The following is a 26,531-nucleotide window of genomic DNA, read 5'->3' as shown; positions in this document are numbered from 1 at the left end:
GTAAAGTTCTACAGCTTAAATGTTCTTTACTTAGAACAACTCTTCCTGTTTCACAGCGATAATTTAGACATGAACACATGGTTAATTATATATTTAAATTCGATAGGAATCGATCTTGATTGGATTATAAGCATTATTTCATTTGCCTTCACAGCATGCCCATTGCTTGCTGATTTTATTTTTATAAATTTCTCTATTTACTTAACATTATTTATGTGTCATTGTTTAACTTTTTCTGCTGTACTTGTATTCCTTATTTGGGCCACACATTTCTGTACGTTTTCTTGCGTACGCGACAATAAAACAATTTTAACGCCGAATGTTTTTTTACGGTTTGTGTGCACAGCCACAAGCGCACACAGGCGGGCAAAAAAAAAAAATGAAACGAATAATGAGTTTATGTATTTTAAACTGACCTCATTATGAAGAAAAATTGTTTTTGCACACACACAGCGTGGAAGGAACAAGTTGTTAACAAATGGAATTTTCGAAGAAGTTTTTTGCTGGCCCAAACGAGAGCGTCTGACACACGATATGTGGAGTACAGTAAAATTAATAGGTATTCAAGGCGATAAGCCAGCAAAACAATCGAACCAATCGCTGTAAGTAAACGGGCTGATAACGAGAGAACGTGGCTTATCTTGGCAACCGATTCGAGGCCCTTTTTTCGATAAGTTCCATTCTGTTCCGTAAGAAGCATTCTTATATCGGTTCTTGTAACCCTTCTTGGTCATAACTTAAATTAAAGACTATCAATCAAGTGCTTTTATACTTCTTTTCTCTGCACAGTTCATAACTTACACCCAATTTACGTCACAAGTCCTTTCCGCTTGTAGTTATATAAATAATTCTTATTTTCGGTTATTTATTTGTTCTTGCATCGGAAACGTTTAAAAAAATTGTCACGTAATGTTTTTGAAGTGAGTTGCAGATGGTAAAATGAGTAGGGGAATAATTGTCAAAATCACAATAAATTAAACAACCACATAATTGTTTTGGTTTATGGAGGTATAATGATATATGAAGAACATCAAATATTTTTTAAGTGCTTTTACTAGTGATTTTATAACTTGTTTGAATATGTTTCCTAACTTCTATAATTTCTTTTAGAAAATTGCGCATTTGCGGCATTATCTTATACCTCTCGAACTTTCGGCACTCTCTGTAATTTTAAATTAATTTAATTCTAAGCACGTCTGCGAAAAAAATATACCCAACAACTGTAATTACGTTTTTGCAAAATGCGAGGAGAAGAAGAAAAATTGGCAAGAGCGAGGAAGCGAGGAGAATTCTTTTGAAATCTTCTTTTTTGTTTTTCGAGGAGTTGCCACGAGTCGGAGTCTTTCTTCCCCGCCGCCCACAAAACAGCCCCCGCCCCATGCGGCCACGTCGTCATCTTCGCGGTTTTCTAAACGGTGATTTAGCCATTATGTTAACGGTAAAATGCGCAGAATCTCCTGGCCATGCGAAGTGGAGTTTCTTCTCTTTTCTTCTGGCCATGGGGCCAAGAACCGGTTTTCAGGTAGGGGGCCTCTGGGCCTTTGGGCCTTTGTCGTCGTTCGCTTTGTGCAACCGATTCGCTTCTTTCGAGTGTGTCGGTGTTGCATAACCCGCGTATTAAGTTGCCTCGTTGTCATCGCCGTCGTCTTGGCCAAGTTATCTCGTCTTCGGGCTTCTGTTGTCGCATTGTTGGCCTGTTGGCCTAGCACGGTTCTAAGCGGGCCTTGTAAGCCAGAGTGGCTAATTTGCCTGTTTTTTTCTGTATCTTTTCCATAGCACAACACTCAATCACTTATTTCCGCTGACAGTTGCGGAAATACAAATAAATACTATGCTTACCCACAAAATTTACAAACCATAAATAAATGTAAAAAGAGAAAAAGGAAGAAAAAGTGGGGAACCAGGGATGGTTGGGAAGATAAGTGGCAAGCAGGCATTATCACAAATGCATTACTTCTTGTTTACATTCCTCTTTTTGTCCTTGTCTGCGCTGATAAAAATAAAGTCCAGTCCACAAACAGAAATAATTTCAGCGCGTCGCGACGGCAATAAAGTAAACAAAATGAAATTGTTTTCCCCCGTCATATTTTCCCAGCTCTCGTCTCGGCGGCGACTTGTTGAAACTATTTCAAGCGCAGAAAGCAACTTAAACACCAGCTCATCAATAACATCGCATCCCGTGCTGCCGGCCACAGTGGTGCTCAATTAACATGCTTTTGTGAAAATTTATTGAATCTCCTCTTTAATGAAGTGGCATGTCCGAAGGCTGTTACTTTCCAACTTCCCGAGCGAAGGCGTCCGTCAATTGGAAATGCTTTATGCCGGCTGATAGGACAAAGGAATGGCGAGATACAATTTATGTTCATTTTATCGAAAAACATATTCTAATAGAATACAACTTAAGGGAAAGCTTGAAAACAGCATTAATCTATTATTTTAAGTGTTTAGGACTTACATTATAAAGTATTATATTACATTTTATAGGCTTAAATATTTTAGATTAAAGCAGAATAATATCAAAGTGAAGGTTTTCTGTAATAAAATTCTCAGAATACAAACTGGTTTTCTTTATATTACACTTATAAAAATCAAATACCTATATGGATTTTAAATCGGAAAATATACTTTTATCAAAACACTAAGATAAATTCATTTCATGAGCTTAAAACCAATATTTAACCTTACAAAACATAGAATGATATTTTTTCCTTAGATCCAGATAAAATGTATCTTTTTCAAAGATTCCACTGGCCCAGTCCCAAAGCTCCTTCGCAATAACCAATTCAAGGCTTCGCTTCCCTGTTTTAATCAATCAAACGACACACAGACTGGAAGCAGTGATATCGCAAACGTTGTAAGCTGTTCCTGCGCTTGCAGTCGTCACTTGATGTATCTACTAGATACATGTGTATCTATGCATCTGCTAAGCTCGCACAAAGCAACAATTATAAACAATGACAAGAGCAGCAACAGCAGCAGCAACAACAATGAAATGCATTATTATTATCAGCAAAAATACATGACAAAAGAATGGGGCAGCGAGCGGTGGATAGAGAGAGGTATAGGGATTTGATGGAGATATATGTGCTCGTATGGGGAGGGACTAAGACGGGCAGATTATGCTTCTGGTGCTGGCTTTTGTGCCACGCGTACAGGAAATTATATAAACAAGTCTCTGGACTCCAGAGGGGCCCGACGGGGAGCGGGGCGCGGGGGAAAAACAATGAGAAAAACGCAATGCAGTCGCCGTTGCTGCAGTTTCATGCAGTTTCATGTGCCAGTGTATATACATACTTCGTATGGCAACAGAAAATGTTGTTGATGTTTAAAAAGCAAATACAATAAAGCATTCTCCCCATGCCACGAGCACACTTGCATACATGCATAAGTATTTCCCGGCCGAGAACGCTACGTAGCACATACGTGTGGAAAACTCTTTTGGGTGGTGGCTGACGAGTTGAGTATACGACACGTTGGCCAAGTGAAGAAAATGAACACAATAGCAAGTAAGCGAGTGGAGAGCGAACGGGCAAAAATGAAAAATGAAACTTTAATTTGCGCAGAATCTGGAGATTATGCAGCTCATGAGCTTATGGCAGATAATGCTGTTTGTTTACAAGAAGCTTACGCAGAGAGTTCGCCAGAGGTAAAACGGATCTAATCAAAGGATTCCGAAGCTACAAAATATATATACATATAACTTGGTTATAGATATTTTCTAAGTATAAAATAGACCCACATTAACTGAACATTATTTTTAGAACCCATAAGTTATTTAATTTTTTGGAAATAATACAATATCTTAAGATATTTATGTATCTCTTTATAAACGTTGGATTTTGTAAATAAATATTATTTTTAAATCATAATAAAATATAATATATATATATTCAAAAAAGGTTTAACATGTTAAAGATCGGAGAATACCGAATGTTTAAGAAATAATTTCAGGCACTATAGGTGCCTTAGTAAGTTTAGTTTTACTTATTATAGGAATACAACATTTTTGAATTTAAATACAAAGGATTAATAGTATCCACGGATAGTATCCATGATTTCCATGAAAAACCTTTTATTAAAACGACAAATTCCAGCTAATGCAGTTGGCTTGCAGCCCCTCGCGGCTCTCACTTTGAATCATTTCGAGATACATTTAGGCTTAGGGGAGATATGGAACTTACACTTTGCCCTCGGCAACACAAAAGAGGCCTGAGTACCTCCCCCTTTTTTGAGCCCCATTTTCCCTTCACCTTGCTCAGACACACACTTGGCGCCTCCTTTTACTCATTTGGTCTTGGGTTTTGCTAGGGTTTTCCACTTTTTTTGGGGCTTTCATCATCTAACGGATGGCGATGGTGATGATGATGTCGGTGGAGAAAGGGGGCTCGGCTCGGCTTGGCCCTAAGTGTTTCTTGTAACTTGAGTCTTCAAGTGGCCAGCTGGCATTTGCTTTTGCCAGTTTTTCTTGTTTTCTCGGGGTCTTCTTTTCACTGTGTGTTTCCTTCAAGTGCGGCAACTTATGTCAAGCCTAGCGTTTTGTTAAAAATAATACTGTGAAAATGTCTGAACAAAAGAGATGTACAATGAAAAAAATGTTAATAAAATTTTCTTCTATTTCCCCCTCTCTCTTTTGCAGTGTTTCATTTACGTTTCGTACGCGATCTTATGTGTAGACATCAAACAAACGACGACCGAAAAAGTATCTCCAAAAGCACCAGCAGTACCAGCAGCAACAAGAGCAACAACAACGAAGGGCACATCTAACGCTGCGGCTAACAGATGAGCCCCAACAACAGATGTCAATTGCTGCAGCCGAAAATGCAGGGTAAGTTTTGGACGGGTGGGCCATGTGGTTGGGGATCCCAGTCCCAGAGGGTTCGGCTCGGAGCCTTATGGCTAATGAGCTAAATTGGTTAGAGCCCTGGCAGTGGGGGTTGGCCAAACGAAAATGTAGAAGTAGCAAACGTGACTCTAGCTGAAGTCGAAAAATAATTAGAGATACCTTTGCTATAATTGAAAAAGGAGAGGCCCTACTTAAGGCAAAAAATATGATAATTATATTTATTTATTTTGTAAATAGCCTAAAATACCAACATATTTGTAGCTATTTTTTCTTTTAATAAAAGATCTTCACGCTTTAGATTGGGAGTATAGTAAACTATTTTTTTGATTTACAAAATAAAAGAAAATGTATAAAGTGTTCAAACCATTGAAAAAAAATTCAAAAAGCTTCCCATTTTTATCAAGTTATAAAATATAGGTAATATAGGCGTTCCCTCCAAGATAATAAAATTCAATAAAAATGTATTAGTTCAAAATTCGTAGAGATACTTTTGTACTGTTTCTTAAAATTTTGTGAAAGTTTTGAAACTTTCTAAAGTCAAATACTTAATTAAACACTCTCAAAGGCTTAGTAATTTGCAGACCAGGCTGCTGCCGGCCAGGTTATGTACTGGAAATGGAAAAAACCTTCATTTATCACTGAGTCGATAGCTCCTTGCCCTGGCTCCCCCTCCCCCTCGTCTGTCTGGGCTAGACATTTAATCTGAAATGTTATAGCTGTGGTCCTAACACTCATGTGCCAGTCATTAGAAGCTCATTGAATATTGCGACATCACGCCCGCTGTGTATTTTCATTTTTTCGGCTGCGCCCCGACGAAGCCATTAATTGCACGCTCTAGCCCGAGAATCTCTCAGATACAGATACACCCAGCGAAGCAAATATATCTTGAGGCGGTGTCCACGTAAATAGCTCGCTGGCTCTCTCTGGAGATTGCATTCTATCTCCAACTGACCCCCATTACCCCCGGTATTCCCCGTATTTCCAATAATATTTGCCGCATTTTTCGGTATTTGATTTATTGCCTCTCAATTTGCTGCTGCCTTCGTCTTTGGACTTTTTGCGATGTCTCCGCTATCGTTGCTGCCTGCTTTTTCTCATAATTTCTCGGTTTTTTCGGTGGTATTTATTTTACGCTGGTATTTTGATTGAAATTGATTTTATTACTCTTTTTATTAGTTTAACTTGGATTGCTTGTGAGTGGGAATTATGTGGCGAATTTTATGTTTTTATTTTCGCTGTCGGCTCGGGTTTTACTGTCGAACGAACTTGTTTGGTTTTCATGCATCCGAACTGGGCTCTATGACAAGTGCCATTTGGCATTGCGAAAGCTGTTGGCTGAGCTATAAGAAGGGCGCCTGGCAACCAAGGGTTAATAGCTGGCTTATCTAATGCCGTCGCTTGATCGAACATTGCTATTGGAGCAGTTTTGGTTAATTAATGTTTCAATGATTTTCGAGGAATTTTCCCCTCTTTTCACCCGTTGTTACGCAACTTTTTCCTCAATTAAACCCAAATCAACAGGCACTCATGCAAATCATATTATAGCCTTAAAGCCCCACAAATAATTAAGAGTTTTCCAAACCTAAGTACAGTTACCCTTTGGTTTATGGTCACTTAAATTATGACACTAAACAGCTGGTGAAAAACTATTAAAACAATATTATTCAAAGCGTTTGTTTGTAATTAAAACGAGAAACCTGAACTGTTTATACTTTGTTGCCACTAATTGTCATTGAAAAAAGTGAAAGTGAGCAATAGAGTGTTGATACGTTGTTGTGTAGCCTAGTGTAGACGCACCACTTGAGAGAGGGAAAAAATGTTTAATAAGAAAAATGGGAAATCCATCAATGCCTCGAAGTTGATATGAGTAATACCCAAACATTTTTCCACGGCTGCCCAGGCTGAAATTAACTTTTTTGCTTAATATTAGTTTTTCTTTGCCATGCTTCGTAGGCCTATGAAATATATTCATTTTTTTTCGACCGCCAGTGCAGCAGCCATGAAATGTGAAACAACTTTATTTCATTGTCAGTGGGTCTCTCACTTCATGGCTCTCTGGAAAACCGGCTCAAAACGGCTGAAAATACACAAATAAAAAGAGAAAAACCAAAATGATTACGCTTGCAAGCCGAAACTAGAAAATGAAAGTGAAAGTAGGCCAAACTCATCAGCATGCTCGATTCCCCGACTTTGACTCCGACTTGAGCTCATCGGGTCTCTGTGTCTGTAGGCCTATCTAATATCTCCATGTACACGGCCGCTGAAAACAATGCAATCGCTCAGCTCCACAGGCACATCCACATCCACATCCATAGCCACATCACTCCAATCCACGCCGGCAACGGTGGCTCCGATGGTCGCTGGGGATTTGACTTTGCCTCACTTTCGTTTTCATCGAGGCGGCCTATGAAGAAAAGTGAAAATAATTCAGTGAAAATCGTTTCTTTCTGCGCCGCAGCGGGAAAGCGAGTTTGGGGCTTAAGAGCTCGCTGGTTATGAAATCGGTGAGGTGTGGGTACTCATTTGGAGGGGAATTAGTGTTAAATGGGTATTTAGATAGGAGTAGAGGTTCTTCAAGATATGTGATTAGCAAATTGGGTTGGCTTGTTTAAAAAAAATCAGAATAGAATAAGATATAATTACTTTTCATTAAATTAAACATCAGATCTTATTATTATAAAAAACAGAGCTCTTTTGTTGATAAGAAATTATACAAAATTGTTTTAATTTAAATCTTAAATTGTAATAAATTTTTTTTCACACATTAAACTCACAGATAAAACAAATAACTTGTTTTTGAACTGTTAAACATTTTCTCACTCGCCAAATAACTGTCCCTTGACCATCAGTAATTGGCTAATTGACCCCCGTTGTCCCCGCCACAAAAGACCATTAAGCCTATTCTCTATTCCCGTCTAATCCAGCTTCTGTTCCCCCTAAAAGATCACAACTTTTTTCACAGACCAGTGAGTCCACAAAGTGAATTTGTTACTTTATCCAGTGGCCACAAAATAGGACTAACTATGTACGACAGGAAAATAAATGGAAGAGGGCTCGGGCCAACAAAAGTACGAGGGGGGCGTGGGAACTGGACACACCATCTATAATTTACTTTTTAAGCGCCCGAAAACATACATTTTCCATTTGGCAACAGCGATTTTCATGGCAACAACTACAACAGCCACGATAACGATACCGATAGCCGCCCACACACACTGCCAGGGGAAACGGCAATCGACACTTGGCTACGCCCGACAACAAAAATTGAATTCGATTCCCCCATCATCAAATTCAACCGCTCTCTCGGCGAGAAGGAATTATAAGCCGCTTACATAACAATCAGTGTGACTAAGACTACGGGCCCGTTTTACCATATCTACTGTGTTTCAGGGACAGTGGCGCGCCTAAAAGGGATACATGATCAGGCAGAGCCCCCTTAAAAATATAAATAATCTACAATGAAATATTGTTCTAAGGCTTGTATTACTGTTTTAATCTGAGTTTCAAATACTTACATTTTCAATTAAAATTAAAGATGTTATATCATTATTAAAGGTCATTTATGATCCATGACCTTCAATCTTCAATATTATAAACGATATTTTATTCAAAAGATATTTTGAGATTCCCAAGTTTTTAACATAAATTAAAAATCATTGAGATACTAAGAACATGTTCTCTAAGAAATTTTGTTATCCTGCTGCAGAGGTCCTAAATATTGCTTTTACTCCCTTTGAGAGCCCCTATGCATAGCACTACGCCCCTGTTTCGTAGGCCTCCTCCAGTTAAGTGTGAGAATGTTGCGATGGTTTTTTGCTCGCCCTAATTGCGCTGGGCGTGGCAGGCAAATCAAATTTGTAAACAGATTTCGTTGCCACGGGAGTGGGGGATCGAGGGGGTACGTAAAGACTCTTGGTCGTGTTGTTAAATTTTCCTTAGGTGGATGCAATCAGGCAACTTACTTGAGGAAAATTCCAAACAAAAAACTCAGCAATACCAGGAAAATGGGAGAGAGCTCGTCTCGTTGACGCCCCGTAGGAAACTTTTTTTTATGACTTCAGCTTTGTTGTTGGCCCGATACTTTGTCATTCCCTAGCTGGAATTCTCTAGCCCCATCCACAAAAACATCCACGAACTGTCCGCTCCATGAAAAGCATTTTGCGCAAAGAGAAAAATTATCGCATTTTATTTTCATCCTTATCAGACGCATTTGCCCCCCGGCTCACTCTTTTTGTGTGTCGCCTAACCGAAATTTATATGCAGACAGCGCAATATTGCAGTTTGCGTTCTTTCCCCCATCGGGTATTTCCCTCTGCGAGTTAGAAAAATAATTTTCGCTTCTGTTATTACACACATAGTTTTGTTCTTTGTGCTTGCCTTTCTTCTTGGCAAATTGCTTTCAATTTTCTATAGTTTTTTCTTGGACGCGTATGGTCAAAGTAGAAGAAAAATATATATAAGAGAATGTGTAGAGTTACACTGAAAAAAATACAGAAAAAAAAGACTATGTACATTTGTGGTTTCCAACTCCTTTTGTATACATTAAACTTTTATCACAGTGTGCTTACTTGCTTCATACAACGCTTTACAACACTGTTTTTATGCAGCTGAAGTCATTTACTTATGAGTTACAAACATTAGGTTTGCAGAATAGAAATCTTTGTAAGGGTTTGGTTTAAGGGAAATACATTCGAAAGATAAAACATATTAAAGATGATTGACTTCCGACCTGTTTTCGCTATTCAATGAACTTTCATTAGACACATCCTTCATCCAATTCAATTGATTGAGAGGTAACATCAGAAATAGAAAAGCTGTCCTGGCAAACAAATAACTGGCGGCTGTTTATTACAAACAGTATTTGATACACAATCCGTCTATGTCATTAGCCTATTATTATTATTTTTGGTTTTGTTTTGGAGCGAAAACCTATACAATCACTTCTGATGAAATCGAGTCTAACCTTGCCTCCCACTGGAAGCGAGGTGGTGGGCTGCCTCAGGATACACGTCAAAATATTAATTACATGCTGCTAGAAGTTGCTTGCCACTGACAAGCAGAAAAATTGTAATGCGAGATTTTTTGTTTGCAGACAGTCGGCAGACAACTCAGGATCCTCCAGGTGGGACGGGGTAATTATCCAAGCCAAGGGATTTCAATGGGAATACGTTCGAACATCTTATGAAAGAGCATAGCCAATAGCCACTTGTCAAAACTCACACATTTATTAAGCCCAAGCTAAACCGCAGAAACTATAAAATATTAGTGGGTGGCCCAATTTGGATCGTCAACACCTTGCACTTTGGCCGGTCGCCTTTGAATTATTAAGTATTTTCATTTGAGTTACTGCATACTCGGGTTGTTTCATCGATGGCTTACTTGGCCAATTCAACGAATAAAATATTTAATCAGCTTTGAATGGTTAAGCGGGTAAATAGAGCTGTCCAGGGCAAAGTTTTCAGTTAAATGATAATGATGATAAAATGCCGAGGAGAATGGTGAATATTTAAATTAACCGTCATGTCATAGCTATTTGCTATAAAAGACACTTAAATTCGTCTTGGCATTCTTACTCATAGCCATAAACTTTAAATGGAACGAAAGAGGCCGTAATCTTGGTCTTAATGGCGTGCTCAAGTTAAAGCCTAACTTGCCATTGCGTTTCGAAATGATCTTATCCTCGCGATAAATGTCTTCGCTCGTAGTTTGCATAGTAGATACTATATATGGAAATATTTACCATTCCTTTGGCAACCCAGAAGGCTCGGCTCAAACTCAAGCCCAAGGTTGTGTGGCTCAAGAGCCTGGTTAATTAACCGTCGAAGCCGTCAGATTCACTTCTCTTCGTACTCCTACCTCGATAAAGACACTTCACCTTCAAAGCTAAAGAGTTGGCTTATGTATCTGCAAATCAAGTTTAAGCCCAAAACTGAAAAATGTGTTTTTTGCTTGGATTTTTCGCTGTCGTTTCTTTGCGCCGCAAAAGTTTTGATGTCTATAAATGTTGGTTAAGGTTGGTTTAACTTTGAAATCAAGTTTAGACAAACACAGCGACCGGCCGTAGTAGCTGCTATTAAATTATGGTTTCGGTTGGGGTTTTTTTTTCCATTTTTCGGTGGGGTGGCAGGTAGCAAAACATTAGCTACACTTCTGTGCTGCCTCGTTTGCCGGCTGTAATTTAATGCCTTTGTCTTTATGGGCTGGCTTTCGTATCCGTGAGTGCGATCTTGCTGCCATGTTGGCTTTTGCTTTTGCTATGGCTGTGCTCTGGCTCTGAAGCGACTTCGGCATAGATGTGCCGAGAGATATACAGATGGTTCGTTTTCGGTATCATTGCCGGCATTAGACACGGTCTGATTACTTGATAAATTCGTAGATATGTAAGCGATGGCTTTAAAATAATGGCAAATTATGTTTAAATTGCCATTGCACTGCTGCGTTTGCATGGGGGAGATGACAATGTATGGCTGTCGATTTGTGATTGAAAATTGTTTCTGGTTAATTCTGAACACGGAAGAAGCTGTAAATCTAAAAGATATATAAGGGATTGTAAAAAATATAGAGATAACAAATCCAGAAAAGTCTATCACAATCTACATATGGACTTATATCTTTTATTTTGTGCTTCCTTAATATAATATCTAGTTTATTATAATTTTAGAATTACCATTGTCGACATATGCATAATATTAAGTCGTGAGGGGTCCGTCTACCATTTTTTTGCCTTATTACTCACCCCATCTCATTGTGGCTCACAGGATGCGTTATGGCCAGGCGATATTATCTTAGGAACTAACCAAGATAAACACATTACATGGCCAGCACTCTCCGGGGCCATCCATTCCGAGGGACAAAAGTTGCCCCTGCAGTCGGGTGCTGTGCAAAGTTTGTTTTTATTACCGTATTACTCATTTATTGCTCACTGCAGTTTGAAACAATGAAGCCGGGGAACCGAGGGATTCGGGGAAGGACTGATTTTGGGGAACGGAATGCCTTGGCGTGCGTACATATATAATTTTACGGCTTCATTTCGGCAAAAACCCAACCCAGAAAAGTCCGGAGAAGCCCTGAGCGAGAGCAATAATAAAGAAAATCATATAAATGAAAACGAGCGAATGGACGGGCAAAAAAAATAAAATATGGAAACGAAGAAGAAGAAAATAATAATAATTTTTGCCTTGGGGTAGGTCATGTCTCGGTCTCGTCTCGGTCTCCATGCTCCCCATCTGCCCCATCGTCATCTCCATCGCCGCCTGCTGCATCCACACTATGAACCATGTGTAATAAAAGCTAAAAGGCATCGCTGAGTCGTCTCCCCACACAGATGCACTGCATTCTGAGCATCTGAGCATCTGTATCTGTATCCAAATCTGCGAATGTATCTGGGCCTGTCTGTTTGTCCGTCGCTTCGTTTCATGTCTCATCAACGCTCTGAAGACTTTTCGGTATGCATCAGCATCTTGGGGCCATTGAGAGCCCCCAGTCCCCCGGCTCTCGGATCCCTCGGATCCCTCGTATCCCCCGAAAAACCCCAAATACCCTTCTCCCATCGCTGCACATTTCGTTTTCGTTTATAATAAAAATCCATTCCATTCGGTTCCTTTTCCCCCGCCATCCATAAACCGACAAAAACTTTTACGACAATGATCCCCAGGCATTTACTTTTTATTGTGATGTGAACTTTCGAACGTTTACATATTTCATTTCAATATTCGATGTTGGACAATTAGCCATTTCTTTGCCACGTTAGGCCTTAATCTCTATTAAAATGTTTGCCTTAATTATGCAAATGCTTTTACTCGGCCTCTTTGCTCTCTGTATTTGCCGGCCATCAATTAATTTAATGGCAGCAACAATGCGTTTTTATTGCAGCATGAAGTAGTATTAAACAAGTGCTTGACATCGTTAAATATTTTAACAAGAGATATTGGTAAATATGTCAGGGTGTATGCAAATTCATAACTCAGCAAAGAAAAGCCAATCACAGAAATAGTTCAATTAAATTCTCAACTATTAGGTACACTTAAATGAGAACAATTAATATTTCGTTTGGGAAGCATAAATCACTGGCCTTTCCCTTTGTAAATTAAAGTTAGTGTGCAAAAACTGTAGTAAATTGAAATAATTAGTAATCAAATATTTAATCATTTCGCTATTAATTGTGCGAATAATTATACCGAGTAATCTAAAAACCGTTGTTAGGCTCAAAACCATAACAAATAAACCATTTAACTGGCTGCAAATTGAAGGCTGGAACAAACCAGCCGATGTTCTCAATATTAGCAGTATTAATTAGTGTTTTTAGAACCGAAGCATTGACTAAGAATAATTACTATGCCCAATTATGAGTGTTTTATGGTTCATTTTTTTTATTTCATAGTTAATTCATTTATAGTTTCTTTCTTACTTTTTGCCACATTTATTTGAACATTCATGTTAATTACTGCAATTTCCGTTTCACAGAACTTTCAAGTTCGACTCATTGGCATTGTCTCTGGCCTTTGTTCAAAGTTTTCCTTGTTTAAGTCCAATGGGAAAAAGAAACCACGCAAAACCTTTAATGAAAATGGCATTTAAAGCGAATTAAATTAATAATTGGATTTTAGCATGTGAGGATATAGGGATACTTTTGTCTTTTATGGCTCTTGAAAGGAGTCGTTTTCAGTCTTACTCAGAGCGTTTTTGGGCGCGGTTCCTTTCATTCCCTCTGATTAAGCAGCAGGAGGTGCATTTTCTTTTTGTTTTTCCCCCTCCCCCTGCTGGCTGTGCATTGAAATTTTCGCCATTTTCCATTTCCCTACTGCACTCGGCTGCAGCTGTTTTGTGTCTTTCAGCTGTGCGCGAAATTTCATGAAAATTGCTTCTGTATTTTCTCTCCACCATGGCATTGTTTGTTTGCCTCTTTTTTTTTGTTACTTTTTTGGTATGTGCGGGCGTTGTTTCTTTATTGCAATTAAACATGCAATTTGGGGCCAGACCATAAAGCATACATAGGTGCAGTCTGCCCATTGTGATGCACATGTATCTGAATCCACATGAATGCGAGGAATTTATTTCGAGTGAGTCAGAGTTTTTACTTTCGTTGTGCGGTCGAATGAGCTGATAAACTAACTCTTCGGCTAATGAATGAGTGCACTTGAATGGAAAGTAAGCATAATGTAATTACCACATAACAATGTCCTTAAAATGATTTTTCAAATGTTTTAGTTGGGCATTTTGCTGCATGTTTAAGTAAACCTTTATTTATAGTTATAGATACATAATTCAGAGAAGTAATGTAATGACTTAAGCCAAGCTTTATAATTGAATTCATAAAGTATTATTTGGGATCTCAAACAAATATCCTTTGCTTTGTTATCCAAAATGAAAATATTAACTTATATTATTTATAAATTATTTTTTTATAATTTTTTACTTTGATTTAATGACATTTAAATTTCTAATTTATAGCAATAACAAATCAAATTATATCACCAAATTTCTTATATCATCAAATTTATATCACCAAACTTTGAATTCAATATACAAATATTTATTTTCCATAATGTTTCATTGTTCTAATTTGAAATAAATATTTTTAATATTAATAGCACCTGGTTAATCCCAGTGACTGTTGTATTATGAGGAAGACAGGATTGTCTGTAAATTCCTTTAGGGTAGTTCAATGTCTCCAAATGTAGCGATTGCCTGACAGCTCCTTCGAGCGTCTGGGTCTGGGACACCACGCTTCATTGCCCCACTGCTCACGCGGCGTATACGCAACGCGCCGAGTGGCCGGTGGAAGGAGATCCTCTTGCGGATTTTGATGAAATGTCTGCGTGGTTCGGCTGGCATGATTTATGACGCTGCTATTGGCAAGATTATGGACGCACAGAGCTCACATGACAAATGTTCGGCAGAGCGACGACAGCTGCAATTTAGAAATTAAATTTGCCATGCAACATTAAAAGAACTCCTCGGCTTCAAGGGAAGGAGCGGCAAGAAGACTGTGATTGCGAGTTACTAAGAACTCGCAACGCCTTCGCCTTCTGTTGCACGTTGCATGTTGCCGAGGAGGGGCGACACATGTTGTCGCTTTGTTGGCAGCGCTCTAATATCCGGCAGATAATACAGCAACAGTCCGCGATTCGGCATAGAGATACTCTGGCTTTTGCCTGGCTGCTCTCTGCGAATAATTCATTATCGCTGGCGCTCTTTCTTTTTTTTTGTATCCATATGTGAATGTATCTTCAGCTGGTAGGTGTTGCCATCCAGAAGGCGGCTTACTCTCACCCAACCTTATTTTTCGTTGTTAATTAAGTGCAATAAACTGTAAGGCTAAGACAATGAACTTTTTCGTCAGGGGTTGATGCGTTTTTTTTCGTATATCATATGTGTTTTGTATACCCTGCGATGACGTCATAGGCGCCACATTCATTTATTTCACCGAAAAGGTTGCTCTTACGTTATGAAAGATCCAAGTTTAATGACCTCTAAGGGGGCACAAAAGTATCCATGGAATTTGAATAAAAAGATTATGCGCCTTCCTAATTAAAGTATTTTCTAAAAATGTAAATACAGATAGCTAAATTGCTTTTTAAATCTCTCAAAATTTAAAATATGTGTCAAGAAATTCATCTCTGGATGTTTATCAGTTTGATTTAATAAAAGAGAAATAGATACAATAAGAGGTCAAAGGAAAATTTCTGCGGCATGGCAACTGTTCAATCATGGGAAATTGAATTGCGAAATTCAGTGTAAATCTTTTGAATTAGCCAAACAGCATGTTCCACTCAAAACGGCACGAACTGTAAAATATTCTAAGCATATTTGAAGCGGAGAGAGCTGGTGCGAGGGGGAGAAAGTGGGAAAAATGGGGAAAATAGGGACCGAGTGTCGGGGAAAATCGGGGCTTAGCAAGGACACCATCGAATTGACACAGCCTCGGAGCTTTTCTCCATTGCCATTATTGTCAACACTTGTGGAGCCGAAGCCTTGTTGTTGGCCCCGAACATGTTGGGCCTTAATTTATGCCATTGACAGTTGTGTTGGCCAGGCCATCGTGCCCTTGTCTGTGTGTGCCAAAGGATTTTTGAGGGCTCACCTTCGACCCAATAACAAAGGGCCTCCCACGACCACCTCCTCCCCCATCGCCCTTCCGCCATCTACGCCAGTCTCATTGTCAACTTTATTTTTCATTTGGCCGCATTGGTGTACCGTCTTGTTTATGATAATTTTTTATGGCTTATTGTATTTGATTACACGTGCAGGTGCGAGCAACAATAATAAAATCGCCCAGTGACGACAACACCAAAGACGCTCTTTTGGCCTCTTGCTACTTGTGGGTTTCCCATTGTTAGGCGGTCTCTGTGGGGTTTCCATTTCTCTGGAATTTCTTTCATCCAACGCATTGCTAATTTCGTCTTATTTTCTTCTCATTGCAGGTATGTATCAAATGGAGCTAAAAATAATAATACCTTGACTAGCGTTGATGTAGGGGTATGGATTAAAATTTAAAAAAAAACTACTATTTTTAAAATATTTTTCATTTAAAAATTTTATTCAAGCTCTGAAAAGGGTATATAAAACTCCCAATTTTCTAAGTTTAAAAGTATGCTACCCTTAGATTAAAACAAAAAGAAAATAAATTAAAAAACTATAACTTTGTATCTTCAATGTTTATATATTTTTTTATAATTTTAAAAATAAACTATAGTTTTTCCGATTTGTTTGATCTTAAGCTGCAGAAAGGAAACGCTAAATCTTATTTCCAAGTTTGTGCAACATTTCTTTGGCTAACTTTTCGGCCGCAGGCGAAGAACAAGTTCCGCCAACATCTGTTGGCAAAGCCGGCCAAAAGTTGTTACCAACTTTCCACTGGCCACTTGCTCTTTGCCGGTTAGCCGTTTGCTGTTTATCACAACTATAAATCTAAAATGGCATTTCCGTTTTTCATTAAGTATTGGCTACAAGAACTCATTTATTCCATTCGCCCCCGTTCGAAGCCGCCCCGTCCCGCTCACTCTTGGCCAGTTCTTGGCGCTTATTAAAAAAGTTGCTACAACCAATGCAATTTGAGAGGACCGCACCGCAAAGATGGATAGGAAGGGACTCGGACTCGCACAAATGACGTTGTTTGTATTTGCTTTGGATTTATGACGCTCGCGAAACTGCAAGAAACTTTTCAGAGAATATTGCGATTTACTTATATTGGAAGGCACTTACTTATATAGGAACTTAAGATAACGGAAACTATTTACAACTTATTTAATATAACAACTATATATACTGACTTAAAAGAGTATTTGTATAGAATAAACTCATTAAACTACCTTGTTTTATCAAAAAGAAAACTTTAATTCAGTATATCATCAAATTGAGCACACAAATACTTAATTTGAGAACGACCTAATTTTCTCTGTAAAGCAACTCTTCAAGATAATATATTAGTTATATTTGAAAATTAAAAAAAAAACTCATTAGATTTTTCAATTTTATAAAATTTGTAATTTTTAAACGCAATATTTTCTAAACATATAAATTTTTCAGTTTCAAGTTCCCTAAAAATAATTTCCAATTTTAGGCTAAACACTTGAAAAGCAATTTGTTTTAAGTTTTCAATTTTAGGACAATTTGATTCTAGTTCTATTGGAATTGTATCTTACAGTTAGATAATCCATGATAAATAAAATAGAAAAAATAAATTTCCGAAACGCAAATTACCTAAAAATTATTTCCAATTTGAAGCCAAGCTCGTGGAAAACAATTTATTTTAGTTTTTAATTTTGAGACATCTTGATTTTAGATCTAATGAATTGTATCTTACAGTTTCAAGATACTTCATGATGAATAAAATAGAACAAATAAATTTCCGAATCAAACACTTGGGAAACTTTTTTGTTTTCGATTTCAAAACATCTTGATTCTAGTTCTAATGGGATTGTATCTTACAGTTCCAAGATACTCCATGATATATGGTCTTGGAAATATGGATTACCGTAGGATTTTGAAGTGTGGAAAAGAGAAGCCCCAGAGAGTGGTACGCACACATGCGAATCCCCCGTAAACCCCACTTCCCCACCACTTCATTCCACACTCACACACACGCCAGCTCCATTCCAGAAGTCCGCGCTACGCTTACGTTCTTTTTTTCCCCCCCTTTCTGTTGGCTTGCATCGTGTGCCATTCCGGCGTTCCGCTGGCCGCGAGAACGTTTCTGCGTTCTGCTGTGGGCAAAACACAAAAACTGCGACGCAATTCTGACGCTGAACTGTACAGTGAGGACATTGACATTTTGCATTTTCGTTTCGTTAGCGCTTTTCGCTCGTTTCTCGGCCGGAGAGCGAGAGAGCGCGGAAGAGCGAGCTCGAGCCGAGCAGAACCGGTGGGAGAGGGGAACGGATGAGATTGGCCAGAACACGTTGCCTCTGGCAGTTTTAGTTCTTATTCTCCCCACTTCCCATATATCTTGCCGTTCTGCCATGGAACAACTCATTAAAGTTGTGATAATGCGCGGGTTTCATGTTCTCACTTTTGAGAAATCTCGACACTTTTATGGGGCCTTTTGTGGGCTGCGAAGCGGGAGGGGGAGGCTGTTAAAACTAATCCGCGGTTATTACGGGCTCACTCCCCCGATCTCGTATGCTAACTCAAAGATACTTTGGTGTTCCTGTGCAGATTCCAAGATCTGCCGGAATTCCAGATGTTTTCCAGCCGCCAAACGAACTGCATTTGCCTCTATAGGAAAGTGGCTGTATACTTGTTTACAAATTATTTTAATTTTATGATCAGTTACATTCATTGAAAATATTCGAAACGGTTTTTAAAGATCTAAATCAGTTTTTTTTAACTTTTCCTTAAAGCTGTTATTTTTAAATTATTAGAAGTATTTTAATATTCTAATCATTAATTGAACATATTATCATGGAAATTAAAAATATTCTAAAACTTAATAATATTTTATGGCATTATGAACTTTAATAAAAATTAGTCTTTAAAATTTTAGAAAAATTTCAATTTTTAAGTAATTGAAATTGAAAAGTATTATTGAAAAGTATCATCGAAATTCATTGAAAAAATTGTTATAAAAATGAAAATATTCGAAATGGTTTTTGAAATCATTTTATCAGAATATTACAAATAATTTCTTAATCTATAAATAATACATTTAAAATGTTCTTGAGTTTATATATTTTTTTTAACTTAACCCATAAAATGGGTAGTATTCGATGGCATTTTTAACTTTTCTAAACAGGAGTCGGTTTCAAAATATTAGACGTATATCAATTTTCAAGTCCATGATACTTTTTAATAAACACTATCATTGAAATTGAAAATATTCGAAATTTTTAAAAGTATTTCAACTTTCCTTTCCTTAATGTTCATTGAAAATATTTTCATAAAAATTGAAATTATTTGAAATGGTTTTTGAAATAATTTTTTCAGAATGTTATAAAAAATGTCTAAAGCCATGAAATATGTTTTTAGTTATGTCAAATGTTCTTAAGTTAATATTTTATTTTTTAGCTTACCCTTAAAAATGGGTATTTGTGTGGTATGTTTGATACCTCTTTGCCACACACAGCTGTGTCTTATTAATTTTGCTTCGCCCACAGCAAATTCATTTAATTGATTGGCTTTCGGGACTCGTCTTTATGGCAAACAAAACAAACAACAGTCCCCTAATGTAGATGTGTGAATGAATAATACCAGTGGCCAGCTGCCTGCCCTCCCGATTTTCGCATCCCAAATAAGTTCAGAAAACTATTTTCGCTCAATTGCTGAAAGCTCTCGTTCCCTGCTACACTCGGCACTTTTGTGTGTTAATTAAAAATGCGATCTGGGCTGTTCATAAATCTTGGGGCCTTTCATTAAAAAGTCTTTTACTTGATTGGATTGGCCCATTGAGAGATTTATGAATGGGTACGAAATTGTGTTTGTACAACATTTAATTAGTTCCCATCTCGATCCAGTTCATAATGATGCGGTCACCTTATTTCGAGTGTACTTAGGTTCCCATGGCGGGCAGTGATTACGTTTTTCGAAGTCTCTACTGATAAGCCCATCAGGGGGAGGCCAAACACAGCTGATAGGGGCTAATGGTTGAGGGCACTAATTCGGCAGTTCCTTGAACGAAACCTGACCAGAAGACCTTTTAGTTAGTAATTAAAGCCAACCCTTACCCCATTTTCTTATAACCCTAATAAAAAAGTCTATAATTTTCTCTATTACGTATTCGCTTTCTACATCCTTTTCATGGTATTTTGTTATATGTAATAAGTCGCTTGGGGATATTTCCACTTCGTGATGAAAGAGTTTTCTGGGACACATTCCTTGAAATCGTATCCTTCCATTAAAAGAAAGGGAACTAATAATTAGATTATTAGAACATTGAAATATTTTGACAGAATTGTAAAGTTTTATAAAGAATGTAAATAAAGTTAGGATACTAATAAAAATCAAGTTTCAATTAGGATTGTAAGTTCTAATCATTAAAATAAGTAGCTATTAAGTTAAGATAGTAGCGGAAAGATACTAATTCAGGTACAATGGAATGTTGAAATAGTAAAAGATATAAAGAACCCTGTCATTCCAATTGGGACTGTTGGTTCTAATCTTTAAAATAAACAAAAAGATGGTAGTAAAAAATCACAATAAATTAAAAGAAATTAAGAGATAGTGATGGATAGAAAAATAAAAGGGAGAAGATGCAATTGGACCCTATCCCAACCGGCGTTTTTTTTTTTTGTTTTTGTGTCCTTGCTTTTGCCTTTGTTGTTGTTGCTACTTTCTTTTGGCGTCAGCATGAATGAGGCGAGATGACAATGAAACACACTGTGAAAGCTGCACGGCGACAGGGCGACAAAGACGCAGCAGCTGTTTGGATTCCCAAAGAAAAGCTTTCACCGCGCAAAGAAAATGCTGTCTTTGCAAACGCAAAATGACGCAAGCGACAAAGCCACAAGAGCGAAAGGGGGAGAAATAGCCAGAGAGCGAGCGAGAGAGAGCAAGCGGGCGAGTTGCTAATTGGAGCAAAACAAACACAAACAAAATGGCAATGGGAATGTTCCAATGTTCCGCTTCCACTCCGTTCCCGCTTTGTTGACGTAGTTTCTGTGTGGAGTGGAGCTCCTCTCTTCGTCTCTTTCTCCCCCTCCCCTTCATTGTTGTTGTTGTTAGGTAGGTCGTTGCTGGGCCATGGTGTGGGTGCGAGGGAGAGGCGGGAGGGCTGGAGGTTGTCTCCACTGTTTTCCTTTATGTCTCTTGTTTTTAATGTTGGTCCTTACACAACTGTAACTGTAATGCGCCAGGATTTTATGCTGCTCTTTGGGCCCTTACATGACCCCTCTCCTTTTGCATAGTTTGTGGCCGCCAGCTGCACTCTCTTTCGGCACCGCTCTCTTTGCGTTCTTATCACTGCATCGATCTCGCCCACAATTTGAAAATAATTTGTTTGTCTGCGACTCTGACCGCTCTCACTCTCTCTTTTCTCTTCCTTTTTTGCCGTCTTGTTTTGATGCCTATTACGTCACGTGGGTGTTGCTGCTGTGTGCGTGAGTGCTCGGCATTGTTGTGATTGTTTCGTATCTCAAAGATGCATTTCCTCGGGTGTAGTTTTTCTTTCTTATAGGAACTTGGCTGAGATTTAGTCAAAACAAGCGGCTTAAAATGTCGATTAAGTAGTTAATTATAATTTATAACAACATCTAATAAATGTCTAAAAAGAATATGTCGAGAACCCATAAATTATTATTAAATATTTTCTTCAGATCTTCAATAATAATATTTTTTCAACTTTTGTAGTTTCTGTTGATATTTTAATAAATTTTTGGTACTACCATTAAAATTAACGAAACCTATTTCTAATTGCATTAAAAGCCAAGTAAAAGCAAACGATCCCAAAACTCATAATGCAAAATGCATTCATAATTGAATCTTGCACTTAAAACAGCACCTTAATTAAATATAAAATGGTATAAAGCGCATTAGAGTCACCTTCAACTTTTTCACATGCAACCCAAAGAGTAAAATCCAACCAAAGGGGGAGGCGGAGAAGAAGCAGTGCTGCGAGGCCCCCAAACTTGGCCAAAGCTTTGAAGTTTAACTTTATCGACAGGAAACTTCATTATAAACGACATTGGCAAACACACACAGACACTCACACAAAGGCACGACTAACGGCAATTGCAGTGGGACACGGCGGCAACAACAATGGCTAACAGCGATGGCAGCAACTACAACAACATGGCCAACTTCAACTTGACTTGGGGCTGGTTTGTGTGGTAATAGGCCGTCTGCATTGTTGCCAGGGGCAGGTCGGCACCTTCCTAAAAAACGAGGCGCAGAGAGAGATGGATAGCGATGGGGCGAGGGAGACAGGAGTAGATACACGGCGATAAAAATGTACAAATGTATTTTGAAAAATTTAAAATAACCTGTTTTAACGAAATCAATTAGAATTATTGCTAATAAATAAGGAACTTAAACATTTTACAGACTTTTTATGAATTTTAAAAACTTTTTCAAATCTTACACTACTAAAAAAAGTTTTTAAATATTTAATATAGTATAAAGAGATTCCATAACTATTTTGTTGTACTTCATTATTAAGACTTTCCATTTTTATTAAGCACAAAATAGTTCGAAAATTTTTAAGTTTAATCCTGTTTATTACAAAAATTTATTCAAAAAGCCTACAAAATATTAGAACAATTCAAGTTATATAGTAAAGTAGGATATGCCTTTGGTTTATCAGTGTCTTAAACCTTTTCTTTATCCTGAAACCAAGATCTTTAGGATTAAGAGGTATACAAAATTGGAAATGGATTTTGTTTACTGTGTAGCTCAGAGAAACTAACTGTGTGAAGCAAATTATGGTCTATGGGCGTGAAGTTGCTCGGCTGCTGCTAGTCGCTGGTTGGGTAAAAGCGGGTGGCACGAGGGGGTGGTGGATGTCTAACATTGCAACGTGACCATCGCGCATTGCCTTTGCACTTGTAACATGTTGTTGGAGTCTCGTTTTTCGTTAGCACGGGCTTTTTTGTTTCTGTGCTGTTGCCTTTGTTGTATCTGTAAACTTGTTCGCGTTGCATGCCAATGAGGCGCATTCAACTCAGGAGGGGGCGGGCGGATTTGGTCACACAGAAACTGGATTAGAGGCCTGCCTCGCTCGACAACAGCCCCAAAACCAATCATCCAAAATAGGGAAAAACCAAAAAAAGTATAAAAAACTTTTCAACCAAACTAGACACTAAGCCATGAGAACAGTAGGGGAACAAGAATCAATAATGATCAATAATTATACTTGGTTATTGTAATATATGTTATTGCAATAGTCAGGTAATCATTTTCAAGAATTTATATACATATTATTAAAGTGAACGGTATTCTTGTTATTTTCCAAACAGCTTATTATTATGTTATATTTCCAATTTAAAAACAACCAATATTTTATATCTTTGGAAATATATTATATTTCGTAAAATTAATTTATAACACTAATTTTGAATCTTATTGTGTTAGCATTCCATATTAGGGAAAGATATTTATGTGTATATGAAAATATTTATTTATATTTATATTTGGGTTTAACAATATATAAAAACTGTCAATATCTACGATTTCAGTAAAACCACAGAAAAACTTCTATGTTTATTTGTTTACCATGGTAGTGTTTGAAAACATTTTGGTTTACTATTAGACATGTTTAGATTGGAAAAAAGCATAAGAGTATTTTATAGGAATATGATTACTTTAAAGGGAAAGAAATTGGTTAATAAGACTAAATAAAAATTAACATTACCTTTTGCTCACAGAAGTATAGTTCAAAGGATAACTTTTTTTATAAGAAACGAATTTTCCTTGAATTTAATATTTCTGGGCTACAAAATTCATTCATCAGATGGATTATGTAATTTCCCACGCATCTAACCACTGTGCACAACGTCATCGGTTCGCAATGCCTCGTTGTTGTTGCCTTCTGGGTGTTTCTTGGTGTTGTTGGCGTTGCATGCCTGGTGGCATCGTCTACATCACTCCATCTCGATTTCGGACCTTGTTGTTGCCGTTGTAAAATAGGCAAAAGTAGTGAAAACTCGTTTTTATACACAGCGTTTTTTTCGCTTTTCCAGCGCTCTTCGACTGCTTTGCGTCTTCTTCTTCTTGTCCGACGGCTTTTGAAGTTTAACTACTTTTGGAAGGCAAGCGAAAAAAGCCAGAGAAAAAGCAACAACTCTTTATGGCCATCCCGGTTGTTGTTGTTCAAGTTGTTGTCAAAGTTGTTGCCAAAGTTGTTGTTGCCTGCTTCGCATCCTTTCAGCCAATGACGCACCCGCTTTTCCTTTGTGTTTCCCGCCTATTTTCCTATGCGGCAAGAGAGTGTCTGGCTCTCAGGTGGGCGGCAGGTGGAAAAGGGGGAGGGGCGCGGTGGCTGGGTTTTGGCCGTTTGAAGTCAATGTAAAGTTGCAGAGTAGGTCAGGAATGCAAACGGTTGTTGTCGTTGTTGTTGCCGCAGTTGTTGCCGCAGTTGTTGCCGTAGTTGTTGCCTGTGTAACTGGTTGTTGTTGCTGCCTTGTTGAACAAGGCTAAAAACAACGCGACGCGCCTACTTTGCGACTGCACTTGCCTCTAAAAAATGGGGGGAAAAAACCTGTGTGTATGTGTGACGGTGTTTTTTATTCGTTTGTATTTCTGTTTGTTGTTAGGTACTCATTTTCCGCCTCTTTCCCACTCTTCTCATATTTATATTTACCGTTAGAAGCCGCTAAAGTTTCTCGTTTGACTTTGCAAAGATGGCTCTTTAGTTGCTGTCGTAGTTAGGGCCGCCTTATCGACCAGGTTTTCTTGCATCTGACAGACTGCACATACGTAAGTACTTTCGTATATAGTTTTAGTTTCGGTTGCTGTTGCTGTCATGTCATAAAATTAAATTAACAACACGGCTTTTTGTTATTTTTAGACATATGGTTTTTTATCGTTGTTGGAAATTTGCATGGTTTGGTGGGAAATGCTTGGTGTTGTTACTGCTCTTGGCTGATGAATGACAGGCTGACATTTTTCCAAAAAGGGGGGAAATTCTCTTCAGAATGGTTATTTTTAAGGGCTAAAAGAGTTGAACATGGAGGTAGCTTTAATAGTTAGTTCTATTTTAAGACATAATTAAAATTTGTAGAAAAATTTAAATTCAATATACTATTCAATTAAAGTTATATCTCTTAACTCAATCATTGAATTCTAATTAAAATATTCCATACAAGTTCTTCATCAAATTAGCCCGAATCAAACTGCCATTAAACTTTAAAAATCTAACTTAATCCAACTCATTTAGATTTTTCCAACTTGATTGGGGATTGTCTCCCAAGGCGCATAAAACCGAGCTGTGACAACTCTTCCACGCCGCTTGGCAGGCCATTAGTGAACGAGTTTTTGCGCCCAGCCATCCAACAGATACATTTGTATATCTACATGTCTAGCTATCCAGCAGATACACATGTGCATAGATTTCTAACAGTAATCCGCCGCAACATCATGCAACATCCCATGTCATTCCATCGAAGTCATTAACTTGTTCTTTGGCGACAAAATAGCATAAAACATAACTGCCAAGCTCAGAGGCCAATGTATCTTTGTATCTGCTGGTTTCTAGCAGTATCTTCGGTTGTCGGTTCTGTAATTAGACAAAACTAATTAATGTTGTATGGAATGTGTGCCATGTTCACGGTGCACGACCAACTTATTAACATCCCCTCACTTCACTTTTCCCCTTTCTCGCTGGTTCACCTAATTTGCACCCTGAAGATTAACCCGAAACTTATTAATTTTGCAAGAAACTTTGGAGAATGGGGGTAATCGACTTTTTAAGAATACTTGAGGAAAAAGCATGTGTTGGTAATTTAAGAGGATAGGGAAATACATTACACATAACCTATTTTAGATACTGTGTTCTTTACTTAAAAATGTTAAATAAAATATCGAAAATAACCTATATTATACTCAAGATATATAGTATTGTTGAGTTTTACAGTCTTATTACAATTTTCTAATACACAGCCTCGAAATGCTAGACTCATATCCATTTGCTGAATAAATCATTAGAAAAGTCTCAAGTACAGTTGTGCTTAGACTACTCAATTTCCAGCTCAGCTGTTGCTTCTTACCCTTACCTTTCTTCACAGACTCTTTAATCCCAAAGTTACAGGCATGTAGTATTCCATTATCAAATAAACTAAACGATTTAGGTACGTGTGCTATTTCTTAAAACGTAGAATCCTTTTGAACCTTCCTAGTTGCCAGACGAGGACAAATCGAAAAAAATTAGCATAAAAAGGATACAAAAATGGGGGACACTGGTGGGCGAAGAAAAATCACTTTGTTGCCACGAGTACTGTGTACATTTCCTTTTCTGCACCATTTTCTCTTGCCGTTTTCCTCTTGTCGTGCTTTTCGGCAGACTTTTGCAACGCGTCTCAAGTTCAAGGTTATTCGAGGCCGCTCTCATTTGGCCATTTTCTCTCGCACGTTCGCTTTGCTTTCCCCGAGGTTTTTGGGCGTGAATTTTTGCTGCGAGGATGTCATGTGCTTTTTGGGCCAGGCTTTTCAGTTTCTCCGGCTGCTGCGCTGTTTTGCTTTTGCTCTGCTTTTTTATTTTGGGCGACAACACCCCGAAAAAGCAGAGCAAAAGCAACGTTCACCGACAACTCAACGCGCCCGA

General features: G+C 38.0%; 1 protein-coding gene across 6 annotated transcripts in view; it reads left to right on the top strand.

The window, feature by feature from the left end:
* The window catches only part of LOC108032521 (homeobox protein prospero), an 85,927-nt gene that overhangs the window by 23,173 nt on the left and 36,223 nt on the right, over positions 1-26,531 (top strand). For all 6 annotated transcript variants that reach the window (XM_044094097.2, XM_050885431.1, XM_050885430.1 and 3 more), the window contains one exon: positions 4,637-4,825. In XM_044094097.2, coding sequence (XP_043950032.2) covers positions 4,797-4,825 — 29 coding nt within the window. In that variant the 5' untranslated portion in view covers positions 4,637-4,796. The remainder of the gene's footprint in view (positions 1-4,636; positions 4,826-26,531) is intronic.

Source organism: Drosophila biarmipes, chromosome 2L, assembly GCF_025231255.1.
Source record: "Drosophila biarmipes strain raj3 chromosome 2L, RU_DBia_V1.1, whole genome shotgun sequence".
NCBI classification, from domain to species: Eukaryota; Metazoa; Arthropoda; class Insecta; order Diptera; family Drosophilidae; genus Drosophila; species Drosophila biarmipes.
The sequence above is the reverse complement of the archived record's forward strand: the minus strand, read 5'-3'. Positions and strand labels throughout refer to the sequence as shown.